Genomic DNA, 22,084 nt, shown 5'->3' on the forward strand with positions numbered 1-22,084 from the left:
TCCCTTCCATGTTCATCGCCTGAACATGGCTGAAATATTGCTGCTCCGGCGTTAAACCCCAACAATCAATCATTATTTCGGCTAAAGAGGCTTTTGAATCATTTCTTATGAGTGCAAATGCCTGTTCATTGGGAATTATGAGATTTCAATAACCTGGTATTCATTCATACTTACTCTAGTAATTACCTGGAAATAAAAACATTTGTGTCGATTGTTAGACGCTAACTCTGCTGGAGAACCTGATCCATGCTCCGAGTTTTCAGTGGAGTTCGAGTTTACTTTTGTTCGTATTATTTTGGTTATTTGATGTTCTTTGTTTTGTGTGTCTGTTTTCCATGAGATAAGAAATACAAGAAAGCACTTGAAATATGAACTATAAATAAATTACATATTTGCAGCATTACAATAGTTCTGTATAGTTTTCGTATATTTAAAACCTAATACACTATACAACACTTTTTGCAACAGATTTTTCTCTAGATGTCCTTGTGTCCTAGATTGAATGCTCAACATATTATAGAAATGTTTCTGGGAAAGGTTCAGAAGACATCGAAATTTAGTCTGAATGAAATTTTATATGCATATATCATAATTGTATAATTCTGATACAGTGTAACTCCACATAAAGAATAGACTAATAAATAGAAGATTTCTTGTTTTATAGTTGGCTTGATTTGGTATCTGATTTCTGGTTACACACTACCGATACATGTACCCCTTTTTATATACTTTCTTTACATGAAAAATGGGCCAGGTGCAAACGTTGGGTAAGCGTCCTCTGTTTTTCTAGAAACACTCGACGAGTTGTAAGAATTCTAGCCCGATACAAGTATCGTTTTCGGTGGAGACACCAAAAGAGGATAGCACAGATCTATGGCTTTTTACTATCTCTTCTTTGGAGAGTGTGGTACCAGCATAGATTTTATTACTGCTATTATTTTCTTCGACTACCTCTGATAGTAAAAATGGGATGTTATACGTTTCGACGACAAAAACAATGTTGCTTTGGGCTGTTTATACTTGTACGACAATATATTTGTCATGAATAGTACACAATTTTTAGCTACATCAGGGTCTTTGAAAACTGATGTAGCATTGACACTCATTGACCTACTTACAACTTTCCTACGTTTATAAACATGTATCTACGTTTATTTAATTTGGAAAAGAGTAAAATTTATTAAGTAATTGTCTTCTACTCTTTAAGTGATTTGCCAAATGTCTTCTACTGTTTGAATGGTTTAAAGTAATGTGCTATTTATTCAACCCTAAGTACTTCCAGAGATGATATTTCTCTCAGTAAATAATTTGACAACAATTTCGATCTAGTAAATTCAACAGTAAAAGGACAAAATTATGCCAAATTATAGCACAATGATCTCAACTCAAGCTGCCAAATGCAGGCGATTATGTAATAGATATACAATAAATTGTCGTTCATTTGTAAAAGGAAACCACGCCAAAAGGCAGCGAGAGCAATGTCTATATGAAAGGCAATCACTCTTTCCAATGACAGTCAATTTATCAATAACATAAACAACTTGTGTGTCTTTTTTAAATTAAATAATCTGCAGAAGGCAAAACCATGTCGTAATGCCCACTTGACATTTTAACACACATACATGAATTCCACATTACCATGTTTTACCAATAAAAATCGCACATTTTTCTCTTTTAAGAAATAGCCAAATATGACAATTGTAAATCTAGATTCCATGAGAGTTTGTTTGTTTGTTGGGGTTTAGCGTCCGAGCAGCAATATTTCAGACGAGGACAATATTTAGTCTTCAACAAGCAGAAGAAAATATACTACATAATAAGGTCTTAACGGCCTTAACCCAAAACTGTCAAAAACACTTTCTACCATTTCAATTATAACAATTTTGTATAAGCCTTCAAAGGTTGCATAATCGTTTTATTTTTAATTAATTAAAAATTTAAATTAAAAAAAAAATAACAATACAGTTATGTGTATAATGCACATATTTATCCATTTCATGGCTTTAAATACACAAAAACCTAAAAATAAAAACTGATTTATTTAGACTGTTTTCAACAGAATGTACATATGTACATCAAAAAATGAAGTAGAAAGATGGCGAATTTCATTCATATTTTCAACAGATCACATGGAAACAAACACACAAGTAACAATATAATTATAATGTATGAAAGACTTAAATGGGCTGACAAAACAAAACTCATCCTTCAACATAACTTCATAATTCATCACAACAAAACATTAAGATATCTAACTTAGTAATACCTCAACTTACAATATAAGAATCGGTTCATTTGGGTTTTAACTTTTCAAGTATTTTTCTGTTTTAGAATTAGGCAAAATGTATATTAGGTGTGACATTTGAAGAAATAAATGGACAGATTTGATGTTATTATTAAAATATTTATACCTTCTAACCTCCAGGTATACCATCAAAGTGTTTGTAAATTTGCCTTTTTAAGATATGGACAGGTCAAATTTAGTTGTAACGTTTTGTTATTAGGGTTGTATCAAAATGCAAAGGCAAGTTAATTATGGGAATTTGCCCTTACAAGCTTGAAAACATGTAAAATTCTTCAATATGATTATCTTAATTATCATTCTGCATGCATACTGTCCCCAAATTGTAAAGTTTGATAAACATGATATGTAAAATATACAAGTAAATGGGCATCGCAATGATCAATACATTATAACTAACATACTGCAGGTCAAAACTAATGTTTCAACAAATGACCATTTGGGAAGATCGTATCATGTACATGGAGAATCATTTATCTTGGAAATCCTTACAGAAATATCCATTTTCAATGAGTAAATTTTGTTTAATATGGTGCAAAAAAGTAATCATTAAAGTAATTAAAACGATTCTAAAAATCCCATTCAAAGGGAGATAAATGTAGGTAAATAAAACATACTACTGAAATATTATGGGAATTTAAGTTTAAGAAGTATGTCTACCCCCAATTATCTTTTTCATATATGAAAGAATGTGTGATAAATATTTTACTTACAAACTTTAAAGCACTTTTATGGCACAGTTTTATAATTCTTTTATAAAAGTCGGTGAAATATGAAAAATTCCATTCATTATCTATATCTATATAAAATCATGGAAAACATTCCCAACATTAAGGTTTAATTATTTTGAAATTAAATTTGGTGACCTATATGTTTTAAATCCCAAAATTCCAAAGTATGTTATTTCTTTCCAAAAAAAAATATATGAACACAAAAATTTAGATATGATCATGATCTACCTTCAGTACAATATAGCCATCTATATATGTTTCTTCCGTCACAACACTGGCTTTTGAACAAGGATATAATAGCAACAAATAATAAGAGCACACAAAAAAGTGACAAACTTGGATCAGGAATCCAACATTTTTCTGTACTATCAGTTGTCTGGAAGAGAAAAAAAATATACAATGCATAAAAACTTCCAGTATATGAGGTATAACAGATTAAACGTACTGACAAGAGTAGATTTTTTTCAGTTCAAACTACTGAGACATCCTACAATATGTAGCTCAATAGTTTAGAGCAAGGTTGCAACTTAATAGATCAAACCCAGAACAATCAAGGCAAGTCTGAAAACAACATTCTTCAAACTCAAACCAGCTCTGAACTTTGACTGTATTTAATGTTTGACATAAAATAAGATTTTACAATTAAGTATGGAAATGGTCAAAGATCGTAAAAACTTGCAATTAGATTCATACTTAATAAGAGGCAATATGTAATATCTAAATGAAAAACACAAAACGGGATATAACATAATGCCTCACCACTTCATGTGGCAGGGTATAAAATCTGTTAACACTAGTCTTCTTTTTGTGGTGTGGCATCTAATGGTATAATTTTTAAAAAAATCTACTATGTCCATCATTCAGGAAAATGCTTGTTTTTGTCACTTATTCTTGAAGTCACAACCCCAGAAATCAGTCCTAGCCTAATATTGTAGTCTTGTGGTAAAATTACAAAAAGATTAATCACTTTTGCTTCAGTTATTATCTGGAAATCAGGAAAATGTTAATTTCTTTTAAGTTCAAACCTAAAAAAAATCCCAGGCTTCTATCTGTAAAATGGTACCTCACTGTACAGTGCAGAAATGTGGTACTTTTTTACCTTTTTATTGCCCCAAAAAAAGAAAAAATTATGAAGGTGTTATTTTTATTATATGTTACTGATATGACAAAATATATTTAAAAGACATGAGGCACCCTTCAACCTGACAAGGAGGTCTGCGAATCAGGAAATTATTTTTGGTTAAACTTAGTACATTGTAAACATTCTTACCATTTAACACGTCATCATTAATGACAATTGTTTGGCTTACGACAATGTCTTTAGATGGATTTTCTCCTTTTTTTTAAAACCTAGCAACTTTTCAAAAGAAAAACACCTGGCTTCATCTTTGCAACCTGAAATAGAAAGCCAAAGATAAAAAAAGAACTAGACAGACGAGATGTGAGCTAGTACTTATTAAAAGCTACCCATACTTTTTATCACATTCCCTAAGAAAAGAGGATAAATGATGAGCAGAATAGCAGTTCAATTGGTGGATACAACTGTCCCAAAACAACCTCACTTTACTGCATAATGTATTTATGTTCATACCAAAATGGAAGATTTTTTTTTAAATTTAAGTTCCATAACTGTGAGCCAAATTGAATACCATGACAACTGGTTTTCTGTTCCTACTTTTTGACTTCTGATTACTAGCTACATGTATCAACTTCACCATACATGTATGCCAAAAAGTCATTTACTGAAACATAAGGTAGTATCAAGCTTGTTATAAATAATTTTAAGTTGTAAGGAGTTTTTTTTTTTTTTTTTTTTTTTTTTTTTTTTTTGTAATACATGCCATGAAAATAGTGAGCATTCACAAGAAAAGAAATTAAATTTTTATGACATTGTTTAGCTACGCTTAAGGCCAAAAAAATAATAGTATGTCTGTTTCCTGCTACCCTACCTTCCCTAATTTTTTGTGCCAATTCTAAAAAAGGTATGGCCTTTTTGAATTGATAAAAAGTCTAGATTGTTTTCCCATAAACTCAATGTAAAATAATTTTGATAAATAAAATAATTTCCCTATCTACCTACCCCACTGTTGTCTTGCTGGCAGTGTAGCATTTTCAGTATGTTTGATTACTTATCAAATTGAAACTAAGTTCAAATGTTGTTTGCATTTGTTTTGCACAGAGCGAGGTGCGTCAATATTTATGACACATACATGTATTATAACTTGATTGTTCTAAATTAACGGAACTGCCTATTAAACCCAAAGCCTAAACATCAAACGCATATACAAATCAAATTAACTTTGCGTTAACCCAAGTTCCTGGAGCACCTATGGCTTCTAGGACACCTAGTTCCGAAGTGCTTTGTTTCTGAACCTAGTCTATCAGCAACTTGCTCCCCAGACATCTAGTCTCTGAACACCTAGTTTCCGAAACTCCTAGTCTCCAAAACACTATATTTCAAGCAAGCCTGAAGAAGGTCACACACCACCTGTTCAAGGGACTGCAACCATTCCCTAGCTAAAGAAATTGCAGTATCAAACAACCCAGTAGCTTGCAACTATCTTCAAAGCTTCTTGAGACCACATGCCTCAAAACAGCAAACTGACCCAAAAGTGTGTACTTCGCTGAAAGCATCCAGAAAACTCCAATGATATTTCTGACTCGAAACCATTAATAAATAGATATCGTATGATAAATTGGGCATTTTAATAATCTGCAGATGATTTCCAATAAATAAACAGCAATTTTGACACATTAGCAGAAAACAAGACTATTTTTTTCCATAATGCAATAAAAGCTCCAAATAAATATCTCTCCTAATTTGAACAAGATCCATAACATGTCTGGACCTCCATCAGCATCATTTTTTGTCAGCACATTAATACATGTATCTTCCATATGCACATAAAGATTACATGTACATAAGCATGACAAGCTAAACAAACTACAGTGTGGGCTACAAATAACCACTTTTTCAGCAGTATAAGTACCAATGATAGCATATACTGCTAAAAAAGTGGCTAATTAATTTAATAAGTAAAAATTCATATTAAATACTTGACCACTTTGTCCATAATAGGTGGTATCTTCCACATGTATATAATCACTGCGTAAGGTTTGAATAATACTGGTTAAATTATTTTTGAGTTGAAGATAACAGATTGTAGGTACAAAACAATGTACCCTCTAAGTGTGACAGAGGGACAGATGGTGTCAAGCGGCTACTAGACCTGCTACAATGTTGTAGGTTAAATATATAAGGTGAGTCTAATGAAAAAAAGGTTTGTTTTTTTTTCTTTTGAATTAAACAGCGAGTCAGTTACTGTCATAATAAAAACAACCCAGCTTGTTCTCTGTCAAATCTTGGTAGCTGGAACTCTAACAAGGACCACTGATTGTCTTTGAATTATCAAGAGTTAGAGAAACTGAGGTTCTGAGAATTCATGAATTATTTTCAGTCACCATCAAAGTTTGGCTTATTCGTTAGAAATTGCATACTTCCTATGACATTTGTTAGTTTTTGGACGTTTTTCATTTGCTTTCCATAGGTTGTTTCAATTTGTGGTTTCAAGACATTAAAGTTACTGGGTTTTATTTTTAAAAAATTACAAAAGTTCCAGCTTGTGAGTAAAATTTTTGAATTAACTGGTTTTGTCTCTTTCAATTTGCCAAATTCGGAACATTCCCAAACTTCAATTACAATCCTTGAGACGTTTAGATTTCCTGCACACACAATACCCAAATGTACGCCAAACGCTCACAAAATGCATGATAAACGAACGCTCCTATCCTGCGTTTAAATGGACGATAGACAAACGACAAAAAATAATAATATTGACATATAATGAAGATAGAAAAAATAGAAAATAAAATTAATGAAATTATATAAATCAATAATAGCAAAAAATATAAAAATTACATTTTTATCAAGGAAATAATCAAAGTACAAAATTATACGAACGCTTCTATCGTGTGTTTAAACAAATGCTTGTACAGTGCATTTAAATGAACACTCCCAGCGTGCATTTAAAAGAACGCTTCAATCATGCATTTAAATGAGCGCTTCTAGCATGCGTAGAAACGAACACTTCTATCATGCGTTTAAACGAACGCCAAACAATGTGTAAATGCATGATAAACGATGCAAAAAAGGAGTGTAGTACCATGTTAGTTTAAAACTACCTTAAATTAGTGGTGAACAAAATAGAACTTGTAATTACCTAAAATGACACTTTGATTAATGATAGGGCTTCATTTTTTCACACCTTTGATTACTGAAGAGTTTGAGCAAGAACTAGATATCATTGAGATGGGAGCCATCTCTGTATGCCCCCTGTCAATAACATGTGGTAAAAAAGCTGATATGAAGCATTATTAGATTATTACATAGTCTCGTTAACATTATGACAAACTCTTTGATGTTGGTTAATGTACATGTCAAGTATAAACTTTGAAATCATAACGGTTCTCAAGATAAAGAGTGGACATGATCTTTACCACAGGACATGGGCTTGTCAACTGAAACCAAAGTTTTTGACCTTGACCTTTGACCTAGGAATTTGTATATACATTATTACACAACCTCTGGTATTGGTTAATATATATGTCAAGTATAAACTTTGAAATTATAACAGTTCTCAAGATATAGAGTGGACACGATCTTCACCACAGGACATGGGGTTGTCAACTAAAACCAACTAAAACCGAAGTTTTTTTACCTTCATTTTTGACCTAAGAAGTTGTACATACATTACGACACACCCTCTGGTGTTGGTTAATATACATGTTAAGTGTAAAGTATGAAATCATAATGGTTCTCTAGATATAGAGCGGACATATTTGTTACAGACGGACAGACTGATCACTATAGGGTGACTTGCTTAAGGCAGGGCCCTAATTATTACTTTGTGCACCAACAATTCAGTATGAGTGTTCGACAAAAGTTCAAAAAATATACCCGGTAAGTGTTAGACAAATGATTGAAAAAATCAAGTTCAAGAAATTTAAAACCAAGATTATTTACATTGATTTAATATAGGGGAAGTTTTTGTACTTTACAGTGTTTTCGAAAAGACCTTGGTATACAAGCCACCTTAGTTCAGGCAAGTTAAGATCCACTGTATATACTAAGTTATGTGATAACCTTTGAATAAGGATGACAATAAAATTAAACTACCAACCATTTTTTATACAATACTGACCTTGATCCTGATCACCAATATTTTCAGCACAGTTGTTAGCTTTCAAACCAACCATCTCCTCTGCAAAATCTATTTGGAATGAAAGAAAAAAGTTTAAAAAGTGAATTGTCATTGCAATTGATTTCATGTAACTCTAATAGTTTTGCAAACAGCAAAAGCTAGGTACTTGAACATGAAGCTTCATGCTTGCTTTGTGGTGAGTGCTAATTATATTTCACTCATACAGAAATGAATATCTGACAGTACCCAGTGAGTAGTACAATGACCCAAGCAAAAGGCTGCACTTACACCAAATGTGTAAAATACTTAATCACACCCTAGTACCAACATGTACCATTTTTTTAAAACCCACCGCATACAGTATATCACTGTCCAGGAGTTAACACTCTCTTTTTATGTAACTCATAACATTGAATCAAACATTGTATGTATGGCTGATTTAGAGCACTATACAGGTATGTATGACACTCATAATAAACAAAATATGTATCGTTCTTTGCTTCCAAACAAATTTATGCACAAAAAATATGTTTGTTAACTTGTACATGTGTTAAGAATCATTTTCCAGTGTTTATTTCTATAAATAGCACCACCAATTAAAAATTCAAGACATCTGCCTACCATATACAACAAACAAATTGCAAAATGCTTAATAATATCAAATGAATTTACCCTCAATTTAGGGTACCAGTCTATCATCATGATACATCCAAACCCGTCGTTTAAAAAAAGTGATGATACAGGAAAGTTCCAGCTGAAGATATGATCCCTCCGAACTGTTTCGGTATCAATTAAAGCACAATTATCTCTTCTGATTCTCTCTTATCACTTTATAAGGAATAATGATCATATTAAAGTAATTATTATCTCATTCACCTAGTTGGTAATACAAATGCTAAATATAATATATTCGACTTGTCTTCAAAATCAAGATATAAAACGGGGGAGGAAGGAAGTTGAAAATGTGTTGTATCATGCAGCATATTTAAGATGGGATTAGCTCTATTCTGACAACTATACAGTTTGTTATAAGAAATAATGCACTGCATTATAGTTCTTTATATTAGCCACACATACAATGTTTGATTCATGAAAAATTTGTAATTAAAATGATAAAAATTGCTTCTTACCTGACATCCAGTGTTTATTTGTGAACAGTGATTTATCATATCCATGGGGTTTAAAAAAAACTAAAACTCCTTGAGATGGAAACTAACTCTGTGGGCACTGCTGTGGCAATTAAGCCATACATGCTAGTGAATTAAAGTGATTTACCCACATGCTAAGTATCAAAAGCCTGCATTAAAGATTAAAAAAAATTAATAAAAAAATAAACACAAGTTTATCACCAAAAAAAAAGGAATATGCCCATGAGGTAAAAATTCGACCTCTTAGGCCACTATCCATTGATCAAGGCACATCATCTTTATGAGATCTACCAAATATCATAAGCCGACACTGAAAGACAAAAAAAGTGACAGCTTGGACACAAGTTTTTCGCCAAAAAATTCTAAAGTTGACCTTTAGGTCAAAAATGAAGGTCATAGGTCACTATCCATGATATGAAACACATCATTTTAACGTGATCTACCCACATGCCAAATATCAAATGCCCAAATTTATGTCCCGGAGAATTGTATATTTATTCTACTTGAGGTATTAAGTAACTCTACTTTCTTTTTCTCTTTAATTAAGCACCTTTATGGTGGTAAAATAAAGGTTGAAACTGAGTGTGGGTTCAATCGCTTGAAAGTGTAAATTTTATTATACTTATTTCACTGAGATTTAACTTGTTTTCAGGATTAAAAATCCATAATCAGATAAGCGATTTAAGAGAATAAAATAAACTTTTAGAGCAGTGATAAAAGTAACACCTTTAAATAAATGATACAAGATGTAACTATAAGGTACAATTCATGCATGGAAGACAGGCTTATTATCGATGTTGCTGAGAAAATTATAATAAATATGATGTTTGGTAGTTTATGAAGTATTTGATAGAGTGCTGGAACTTTCTTGCCTTGTAATTAATTTGAGTTATCTCTCTTACACCTGTGCCACTATTTTATATTATATTCAAAACATTGTGTCCCTCTACATAATAAAGAACCCTCAATATAATAAGCCTTTGTGTCTCTTGGAAAGATTGGAATTCCACTTGGTTTCAATTATGTAAAAAATCTGTCAAAATATCAAGCTGGTGAAACCAGTAGTTGTAAAAAGAAGTGTTACTATGTTTTTTTTAAGGATAAACACCCTCACATACAGATAACAAACATTGGTATAATATTCTCCTCGTTCTTCCTCAGGGCTAGATATAATTGGTGTTGTATCTATATGTTTGCATTTGTTTTTGATACTTTGATAATACCAGCATTTTTGTAGAATTACTGCATTTGATTGAAGAAAAGACAATACCCATACAGATCATGTGTGAAAAATACCGATACAGATCATGTGTCAGACTCATAGAGGAAAAAGGAATGTTGATAACTTTTGCTATTCATTCAACTGAGAAGTTTTTCTTTTGCATTCTGTTAAAGAACTTACCACTACAGTTATCTTGATTTCCTACTGATGGACTTTCATCTTTACAGAATCTTTTGTAGCCAAATCTCTTCATCAACACAACAAATGAAAGAACAAGACTACAATAGACGAAACATTGCTAAATATGTATAGTCATATCACTTAACATCAACAATGGGCATCAACCTTAACAAAGTCTGACAAATACTTAAAAATGAAAAGGCATAGAACTTCTGAACTATTTTCAGATACTATCTACGAACCAAAAACAAGGTTTTTTTGGTTTTTTTGTCAAGGATTGAAATATACTACTACTCTATATGTGAAAATATAATCAAATGTTGTTTCTATAATATCTAAGTAAACAAATATGACTTTTTCAAAAAATAATCTATAATAATTCAGCATTTATAAATACTGTATACCAAGAAATTTTCACGTGATATAAACTTTCGTGGTTTTTCGAGAGGCTGTGAAAATCGCAAAAGTTTATAACCGCGACAAGTTGGGGAAATTTGATATATTAGGTTGGGTGTCTTTTGTACATTTTTTCCAGCGAATTTTCAACTTCCAGTTGATCAAATACAGTTATCTTTCTTTGATTTTAATTTTTGTCTTAATATCTGAAAAAAACATAAGGTAGCTATATAAAATATTTATTTTTAATTCACAATAAAATAATGTTTGGCAGCACTATCGACATTCACCTATAAATACTGATAGGCAGTTGAAAAGACAAAGTCAATAATGTTAAGTATACAATAAATGGTGGTTCCCGGTCATATAGGAGGGATATCCATAGGAAGACATGACAAAACAAAGAAAGATAACTCATTTTTATTTGTATTTTATTTGACAAGTTGGAAGTAGATGTGCAAATATTAATTTTTAGTGATGTCAATTTTGCAAAAATTAGTATCCGCAAATCAGTCCATTGAGTAAAATTCGCGAAATGTTTACTAACACGAATATTAGTTGGTTTACAATACACTGTTATTGAATGAATATTGGGAAATGTTGGTCCAAGCTTGTGACTGTAGTAATACATATGTACGAGGGTAAAACAGTATATCCCATTCTCCTTCTGAGCTGGGCATATGAAAAAATGAAAATAGGGCAATAATGGAACATTAAGTGATACATGCCATGTTAGTGTAAAAAAAAGGGGGGATGGCAAAATGTTCAAAATGGCTTAACTTGAAGTAAATACATTTCAGGTTTTGCTGACAAATATATTAAACCCGTATTTCATGGTGCAAAACAACTATGCAATTTTTTTTAAAAAAGCATCGATCTGTTCTTAAGTTTCATCTGATATGGAGAGACGGATTGACAGACATGTATTTTTTGGACAGTATCAAAACATTCCTCACTACTTTGTGTAGCAAGATGAAAAAAAAGCATTGAATATCATCGGCATTTCTATTATTGTATTAATTTTAATAACTTACAAAGAACAAACTAATATTACTGAGATGATAACAGTACCGTTCCCATCTTTTTCAGATGCATCATCCTCAGAGGATATCTTTTTATCTAAAACAAGACCAAAACATGTCATATATTTGTCAGCTAATATGAATCTAGATTAGGTACATAACCACTGAGCAAGTTAAAAAAAACTACAGTGTGGGTTACAAATGTTCTAAAGAAACAAGGGTGGACCCAGGATTTTAGATTGGGAGGGGGGTGCACACTAAAAATCTAGAAATATTCTTCTCGAGTGGGTGCAATGTAGATATCTTTTCAGCAATGTAGATATCTTTTGTGGTAAAATTAGCAAGAAATTAAAGTTTCAACCTAAAACCACCTAAATCTACCCCTGACAACCCATGCTATGCAAATTTTAGGGTGGGGGGTGCAAGCCTGCCACGCCCCCACCTGAATCTGCCCCTGTGAAATATATAAAAATGCTTCTGAAAATGGCTAGGTTCAACATGCTAAAAATGTTGGAAAAAATTAATCAAATTTGTATACAATAGGAGATGCAGTAATATGTAAGTAAACAAAGTGCAAGGTGAATACTTTTTTGAATTAGAGATTACTTAAAATAGGTATCCCTAAAAGTGACAGATGGAATTAGGTAGCTACTAGACCTGCTTTTACTGTTGCTGATGCAGGTAAAAAATTGCATAATTTAAATAGCTTTTGTTGTACTTCTTTTGCCCTTGTGGTTAAGGAAATAAAGGTAGTCTGATATTATATTGATTGTGGTAAAACTCCTATTGTAGATTTTTCAAGTATTTCAGGACAAGAACATTTGATCACTTGCATTGCTCTAGTATGAAGCTGAGTTAGAATTTTTAATGGTTGTACTAGCTACTAGAAGCAACATTCCGCAGATATGCATGTACATGTAGTTAATCCTACTCTGACTCATTATTCTGACTGAACCAACCTATGACTTGTCACTCGACTGATATTCAATATGTAGCATGCTTAGGTGAGAAGCAGTAACTCCCAATTTAAAGTCATCAGTGTGTTTCACTCAGCCAGTGATTGAACCCATGACCACCAGTAGTGGTGACAAACACACTACCATGAGATCTAAATGTATGACTGAGAAGGTCACTTTCTTTACAAACAGCTGCTTAAAATGCAATTGTCAATGCTGTCTTTTGATTATTATAAGAAACCTTTACCTACATAAATTACCTTTAAAAACACTCCCCAATGATAGAACTTTCATCTCTGAAGTATAGAATCCTATTTCACAGTGGTATGAATGGTTGATATCTTCTTCGGTGAAGTTAATTATAGTGAGGTTGACACTGTCTGTATCAACCACTGCTTTATACTTAGTTTTATCCGTTGTTTGATTATTGAGAGAGCACAATTTATGTCCTTTATACCACCTCTTACTCACAGTATCTTCATGATTCTCTAAGGTTTTGTTAAATGTGCATATAAGAGTCAGATTACCACCATATTGTTCAATTTTATTCACTACTCTCCAGTCAACTATAAAAGATAAGAAAATCAAGTAGTTACAAACTTTGAGGTAATTTCTAGATTCCAGTGTTAACTGAAAGATTTAATCCAAGGATAAAGACTTGACAGGGAAAATGAAGTCACAAACAATAAATAACATGAAATAACAAAAATAACACATACAAAGAAAACTGGAATAAAAAAAAATATGAAATCATTGGTTGCTGATTCATTAAATAGTTGCTTGGAATGGTTCTGAGGAAGTACATACCTTGGTCTTCAGTCCTAGAAACCAGAACCACACCAAGTACTACCAGTGCCTTATATATAGGTATGTTACTCATTACTTTTAAAAAATGCAACATTCACTTAAAGATGGATCTGAAAGAAAAAAAAGAGGTTTCATTAGTACACTGGTACTATGTCCTGCTAAAAAAAGAAAATATTTTCATTTCAAGCCATAAACATGAAAAACTCATCAAATGGTCAAGTGATCAATCACCTTTTAAAATTACTTTTGTTTCACCATTATTGCAATAATGTCAATTGGCCATAAGTACACTCCTTGAGACGTTCAGGTTTCCCGCACGATTCTATTGTGCGTTTAAACAAATGCTCCTATCGTACATTTAAATGCACGTTAAACGATTGCTCCCAGCGTGCATTTAAATGTTCACAAATTGTTTCCATTCCTGTAAAAGAGAACTCCAATCCATCAAAATACTTGAAGGTAAAAACAACACTAAATGCCATAACTATAGAGTAAATAAACCAATTTAACTGAAATTAGAAGTTGATCTGTATTTTATGACACTTAATCAGTATACAAAGTTTAAGTAAACAAAGAACTTGTTTTCAATATTCCTCAACATGCCAAGAAAGATAACTCAAATTCATCAAATAAAAAAAATTGGGAAAAAAAAACAACTTAAAAATTTACACATTTAGATTTTATTTTCATGCAGTACCTCCTTAAGCAATTTCGTAGGAGGCACACAGTAAACTCCTAAGACTCTTAATAAATATAATTTACTTAATGCTATAATGTGGATTGGTTCTTGGAAATACTACTTTATGCAATACAAAAGACAATAATTACAATTTTTAGGTAGAGATACCAGTGTGAAGTGCATTCAAACGTGTAAACAACTTAAAGTAAACATGCAATAAGGACCTATTCAGGTATCTTGAAATAAAATCACCACATCACCATTTTTTACCTGTACTGGTATACTATGCCCTTATAAAACAGAACTCTTAACTAAATTCTAAGTGGAATTATTTCCCTTCACAACATCTTGCTTAATGTAAAATCCCTATTATGCAACAAAAATTACGATCGGTCATTGATCACCAATCAGTTTCTGGTCAGTCATTGATCCGTCAAATCGATCCATTTAACTGGTGATAGCATGACGTGACCACAGTAAATGTACTTTACAGTTTTTGTTGTTTTCTTAGTCAATTTTACACATCTTTACATAATGAAATATATTTAAACATCAATTTATACTTTTATTTTAAATTTTTTTAATTTAAAACAGATCCAACGTCATTTTACATAACAAAACTGTGATTAGATCAGTCTCCGGTCATCCGTCATTGATCAGTCAGGGATCAATCAGTCTATGGTCATCGATCCATCAAATAATTGTGCGAATCAGTTCAAGGACTTTATATCTATTTAAGGAATGACTGTTCAATTTTTTCATTCTATGAAGAAATAACCTCAATCATGTGGTGCACACTAAATAACCTGTATGGTAGGTTATTTTCAAGTGTGCACCATGGCCATTGAGATTATTTCAAATAGACCAAAAAAATATACTAGTCATTCCTTATAATTCAACTTAAGTATAAATTCAACGAGTAAATCAATAAAATAGGTTGATGATGTCATAGTCACATTACAAAATTTGGTCTATTAGAAATGCTAATTTTTTTTTTATCCAATCAAAGAGCTTGTTACTTCTAAAATGAAATTATATGTTAACACACCAACACAGGAGATTGCCAGCACACAAAACAAAATTTTGTGATCTTGTACTAGCAATTGAAGCACTGACATAATGTTTAAAGACATTCATATTCAAATGACAGGTTTATCACTTCCATATAAAAATCAAACAACAATATAAAGGGGGTGGCATGCACAAGATGGTTTGTGGTTTTAACTGTTTGCCAGCTGGAATTTTATGTGCTTTTTTTAAATGATTATGTAAAAAGGATGAAGATAATAGCAAGTAATAACTTGATATTTGACTAGTTTTAATAACCTATAAAATTTGTAGTGCTTACTTTGTAAATACAATGTATCCAGGAATTGTCTCCCTTTACACCCTTGTGCCTAAGTACTCTCTCTGAGAAACATATCACAAGAACAGAAAGGCATAAATCTAAAGAGGATAGCATATATAGTATAATGTATAGTATAACAAGTCAAATTAAGCAAAAATCCACAATAACCAATGTAAGTTTTTCAAAAGTTTCCCTATAAAACAAACAAAAATTACTGAAACAAAATTTGGACACACATTATCTCCCCTACTTACAGTGCAAAATGCCAATATTAAAAAAAATCAAATAATGTATCCAAAAGAAAAAAGAAAAGCAAAGAACAATAGGGGGCTGATTTTATTATGTGTCACACAAATTTTCAATTTTATATGGAATGGTACATTTGTTTTGATCTTGATAGTTTTTACTATTATTATATTTTGCATTTTTTTCCTCTTTAGTCTCATTGGCTACATGTGATCAAAGTCCAGATGTTCTAGGGGTCTATCCTTGAACAATGTCAAAATCCAATACAACTTGATCAGACATGGTTCAGCATATTAAAACATTTGTGGGCTGTTCATTCAGGAAACAGCAGATTTATTTAATACTCCTTGATACCAACTATCAATTTCAGCATTGCCTCAGGTTATATTAGGTACCTCTGTGTATTAATTTAAGTTTATTTATTTTTTCTTTCTATCTGTTTTTCTATATTAAGTAAAAATAAAAATATATTTTATGTGAAGTATTTGGAGTGTCATTAAAAGGGTGGCATTTATAGTAACCATGAATATGACAGGAGATCCTTTTGTATAAACTTCAGGACAGTCAATGGATAGTATAACTGTTGCCCATCAAGAAATATAACATTACAGTGAGCAAGACTCTCTTGGTGAAACTACAATTGCCATTCCCATAAATCATATTGGCAACCCCAATAGTCATTTAAATGGAAAAACAAAATATGAGGTGTTCAATTGTGCCCCAAAACAATTATAGAAGTGTTCCCGTATATTATTCTTGTTGTACTCCATAGAAATCAGTTATGATAATCTCCCTTAGATTTTATAATGTAATGCACAATAGATGAATGATTAAAAATAATTTTACAAACAATTAATGAAGAAATAAAGAAAATATCATTAACAAAAAATAATAATAAAAAATAATTATAAAATAATAGTAAAAATATGAAAATAATAGCAAAAATAAGCAAATGAATATTAAAAAAAACTTTCATAAGTGTATAGTGCATTCAAATGAACACTCCTATCATGCGTTTTATTATTATGCATATTTCTGATTTTCCCATATTGTCTGATTCTTACAATTACTTACACTTTAAAAGATTTTTGGCCATTTTTTGACAAGTTCTAAAGTGGCACTCCAGCTAAGGATCATGCAAAATGTGATTCATGGGTAAAAAGCCTACATATTTTTATTTTTGATAATTTGTTTGAAATGTCATAGTAAACAGAAATTGACATATGGTTTTTCATATAACCCGTGCTCTTAGGAGATAAAAATTGTATAGAATGCACTGTAGATTTCAAAATTAAGGGAGATAACTCTGTAAATGACGCTCAAATACAATAGAATCTACTGGATTTTCAATATTGATTATCTCCTAAGAGCAGGCAGATTTGAATGAATAATTACACATTTAATAGTATAGACCCATAAAACAACTTAATTACAAAAATATGTAGCCTTTTTTAGGGTGTACCAAATTTTTCAGAGTTTCCTAGTTGTTTGAAACATGTTTATAGAAACACAGGTATTTTTTTCTCGGCCTAACCAGAGGATGTCAACCTGCTTAACCAATTGACATAAAAACACAAAGAAAAAAGGAGATGATGATCAATTCAAGGCAGCTGAAACTACAAAGAAAAAGAAAACACTCATAATTACACATTTTAGATCTTACTGTATTTACTGAGAATTTAGAAATGCAGGTCAAAAACCCACCAATCTGACAATTTAATATCACTCAAGGACACTGTCTCTATTTGAAAAGACCATTATTTGATCTATGCATCACTGGTTTGCTCAGAAATTTTTCAACAGAATCTTAGAAAATGAGATTTCGGACGGAGTTATCTGCCCTTGAAATGTTAATTTTCAGTGCATTTCAATGAAACCGTAACTCAAAGGTCGAGCATGAAATGGAAAATCTCTGTTTTCTTTGATTCTGTTGGTGCAAATTGTCAAATTACACTATCAAAATGATGGGTTTTTTCATACCATGTTTCACCTACTGCCTGATTCTTACAAAGACAGACACTTAAGGGTAGACACAAAAAATAAGTGCCAGTAGCTATAGGGTAAGCAGAAACACAGTTTTTTTTGTTTTTTTTTTCTGGCCTTAGGACTAAATTGAATTTAATCAAATTTCATTATAAAGGAACAGGATGAACTATTTGCAAATATTTTAGATATAGTTCCCTCATTTTCCTCAATGTCTGAAGAAGATCAATTTATTTTTTATCGACTAGTATGGATATAGATGATTCTAAAGTTATAATATCTGGTGTAAACAGAATGTATACTGTCAATCAAGAATATAAAACATTTAACCATTGTATTTATATTGCATGATCTTATTATAATAGTGCTAAAAATGGTCCAAGATAGATAACTCAATTCCTCAACTGGGATATCACAATGCATATTTTATATACATTGATATTACAACACATATTGTTTATTGCATTGATATTGATGGTACTTGCACTTGTTTATATATGAATGTATACATGTTTCTTTGTTAATTGATGATTCATGTAGATCAATGTTTGGTCTTTATTAATATATATTAATATATGGGAAAGACCTCATTGTTTTTTTCTGTTTTTATTTCATTCTTTCGTCATTTGCAAAATTTTCTTTGACATGCTCTCCCCTATTCATCTTTCAAGATATCATTACCAAATTTGGACCATCGATAGAGCTCATTAGGGACTTTTATAAAATAACCTTGTGTAGAATTCCATTATCCTTTGTAGAAGTTATCACCCTTTTATTGGCGTTTGTTTTTTTTTTCAACATGGTCCCCCAAACTCATTTTTCAAGATATCATGACTATATTTGGTTAACATGTAGATATCATGATGTTCAATTAGGAAATGACCCTGCTAAGGATTTCATTATCATCTTTAAGAGCTATGTCCCTTTAAAACAATTTCTTTTTATTGCTCATATCTTGAAAACGATAATAGAAAGAATCAATCTAACAACTGTTTCATGTACATAAGCAGATGATCAAATAAAAAAAGACATGAATTTGTATTTTGTTATCAAACCATACAGTGGTTATATCCCTTGAAATATCATACTAAAGTTTTAAAAATTTATATTTCGAGAATCACAAGCTGTAGAGACATGGGACCTTTATCAAAAATCTTTGAGACCTTTCATTTGCATCCAAGGTCAAAGGTCACAAAGTGCTAGTCTTTTTCCCTTTCCAACATTTACTTTGACACGGCCTATTTCGTCACCTTTCAAGATATCATTACAAAATTTGACCCATCGATAGATCTCATTTAGGACTTTTACAGGGTAACCCAATGAAAAACTTCATCATCCATTATAGAAGTTATCTCCCGCTTATTAGGGTCTTATCAACATGGTCAACATGGTCTCCCGAACTCATTTTTCAGGATAGCATGATCATACTTGGTGAACATGTAGATGTCATCATATTCTACTAAAAGTTGACCATGCTAAGGATTTCATTATCATCTTTAAGAGTTATGTCCCCTTTTAAGGTCAAGTAATCCTAAGATGTATGTCTCTACGACTTCCAGTTCAAGAGTTTATTATTGCATCATATTTAAATAATCAGTGTGCTCAAAATGAGCTCTGCAATTGCCCAAATTATTTTGTAATTTTGTTGCATATGTTCTGTAGATTATCATACAGTTTTCAGATTTGAGACATCTTGTCTCACTTTGGATCTATTGAAATTTTAGTTTTTCATAGCGAAGATATATATTTTAAAATCCACAATAGACACACAAAACAAAATATGAGAATCAGTATAAAAAGAAACTAGATTATGACAAGTTTATTGAATGAATTTGATAAATTGCCACATTCAACACAATATTTAGTATATTTTTTTCTTTTTTTTCTTGGTGTTGGAAAGGAGGAGTACTGGCATACACCCATTACCCCCTCTCCTGGACCAACTCTGACTTTCATCCAATATTTATCCATTTTAACAATATAAGCTAGAGGAGTTACATTAATTGAAACTTGGGACGAACTGGCAGCAGGATCACTATTAATGTGTGTGTGTGTGTGTGTGGTACAGCCGCAGCGTTGTGGTGCACAAGTCAGTACTGCCACACAACAAAGGCGCTTGTTTCTGTCTATATGTGGGGAAAATACTAACAGGGGTCGACTATCTTCTACTTGGGCATAGATAGTCGACCAATGTTTGATAGGATTTCCCTCACATAGACAGAAACAAGCGCCTTTGTCACACAACCAGGCATCACAATCACAACACGTCAACAGTTTACCATGTGCACCGGCAGATAACAATTTGGCATTTGCAATAACAGAAAACAAACAGAAACTTTTTAGAAATGCTGGTTTCCATTCATTGACGTCAGCTCTAGGACATCATCGTACTTACCGTTTATAATTGATTCTTTACAGCTAAGATCATATATAGCTATAATTAGAACATGCTCACATGGTGTGAAAATAAAGGGAATTTCCGTTTTCCTACCAGGTCTCGCTAATTCGCAACAAGAGACGTCAAAAAGATAAATTAGCGACAATATAGACAGTAAAATTAAAATTTCAGTAAAGTGACAGAAAAAATAAGTTAAAGGTGTTGAAAATTCATGGAAAACCTTAAACGGAAGAAATTATAAAGCTTTAGTAAAATATTTAAACAGGCAAGGTAAATGTGGGGGGGATTTCGTAATATGTAGAAAAGATATGTACAGCATTTAGAAAAAGTTGAAATTGATATACAGAACGAACTTTTTGACACTATATGGTAACCAAAGTATTACTTTATGGTTGTGAAGTATGGTATTTCAATATAATTATGGTAATTTTGAATCTTTTTTTTTTTGTACAATACTTGGATTAAAAAGAGTACACCAAATTGAATTTTGTATGAAAAGTTAGGTAGATTTCCAATTGTTATAAAAAGTAGAACGATGGCTTTCTGGAAAAGGATTATATGTAACAAACAGGATAAAATTTGTAAATAAAACATTGTTTTCATTCAAAATGGTTCACACGTATAGAAAATATAATGAATTCTTGTGGTCTCTTTGAACTTTGGTTATTACAATGTACCACATAATTTAACATTGTCTCATACGGTTAAACAAAGGTTTTGTGATCGTAATCATTTCAAACAACCATGGTAATTAGAGAACGTTTCATTTTGAAAATTGATCTACCTTAAAGCTTTTGACTTAAAGAGACGATTTTGAAAATTGATCTACCTTAAAGCTTTTGACTTAAAGAGACGATTTTGAAAATTGATCTACCTTAAAGCTTTTGACTTAAAAGAGACGTTTTTTTTTTATTATTATTTTTGTTTTATTTGATTTATTACACCTAATATATACAATCAAAACGCCCCTTGTGGTTTCTTACATCGTTTAATTGTAAATAAATTGATTCAAAATCGACCAGGATTTTTTTATCTAAAAATATCATTAAGGTTACAGACCACCAATTCAACCAATGAGCATTTGGAACGTACGCAAAAATAGTCCTACGCAGAAATTACCCCTGTTCCTCTTAGTGCTGTGAAAAAAGTTCTCATCTTATTTTAAAAATTTAAAGAGTTTCTGAAAGGAAAAACATTTCTGTACATTTTATAGGTGCATTTTGCTTCTTGTGATGTGAAGCCTAATCTCCATAATGATTTTTAAATATACCCCTATCTTGTGAAAACACTGGGATTTCCCATGCTATTTATAGACCCTTCACTTCCGGTGACCAGTACTGCACTGCAAGTCTGCTAACCCCACATGCCATTCTGAGGATTGTGAGCTGACATATGTAGAATCATGCTGATATATAGTCATCTGCAGGTTAAAGTTAAGGTAAAGTCCAGAGAAGCCATTGAATAT

The 22,084-nt window shown here is 31.6% G+C and overlaps 1 protein-coding gene across 4 annotated transcripts; it reads right to left on the reverse strand.

The window, feature by feature from the left end:
• Positions 1–2,020: 2,020 nt before the first annotated feature.
• On the reverse strand, positions 2,021–20,733 carry LOC148616997 (uncharacterized). 4 transcript variants are annotated; one of them, XR_015922370.1, is made up of 9 exons: positions 20,617–20,733; positions 13,966–14,075; positions 13,419–13,724; positions 12,215–12,299; positions 10,785–10,882; positions 8,235–8,303; positions 4,304–4,428; positions 3,351–3,409; positions 2,021–3,304 (listed from the first exon to the last, which is right to left on the reverse strand). XR_015922370.1 is itself a non-coding variant. In XM_088584224.1 (8 exons), the coding sequence occupies exons 2-7, from the start codon at positions 14,057–14,059 to the stop codon at positions 4,340–4,342; spliced, it is 741 nt and encodes a 246-aa protein (XP_088440350.1). In that variant the 5' UTR covers positions 14,060–14,075; positions 20,617–20,733; the 3' UTR covers positions 2,021–3,409; positions 4,304–4,339. The 4 variants fall into 4 exon arrangements, 2 of the variants coding, with proteins under 2 accessions (XP_088440350.1, XP_088440351.1); XR_015922372.1 differs by lacking the exon at positions 4,304–4,428; XM_088584224.1 differs by having other exon boundaries at positions 2,021–3,409.
• Between the last annotated feature and the right edge of the window lie 1,351 nt (positions 20,734–22,084).

The sequence above is a fragment of the Perna viridis genome, chromosome 5, assembly GCF_037379345.1.
Source record: "Perna viridis isolate PV_CMFRI_1.1 ecotype Kerala chromosome 5, ASM3737934v1, whole genome shotgun sequence".
Lineage (NCBI taxonomy): Eukaryota > Metazoa > Mollusca > Bivalvia > Mytilida > Mytilidae > Perna > Perna viridis.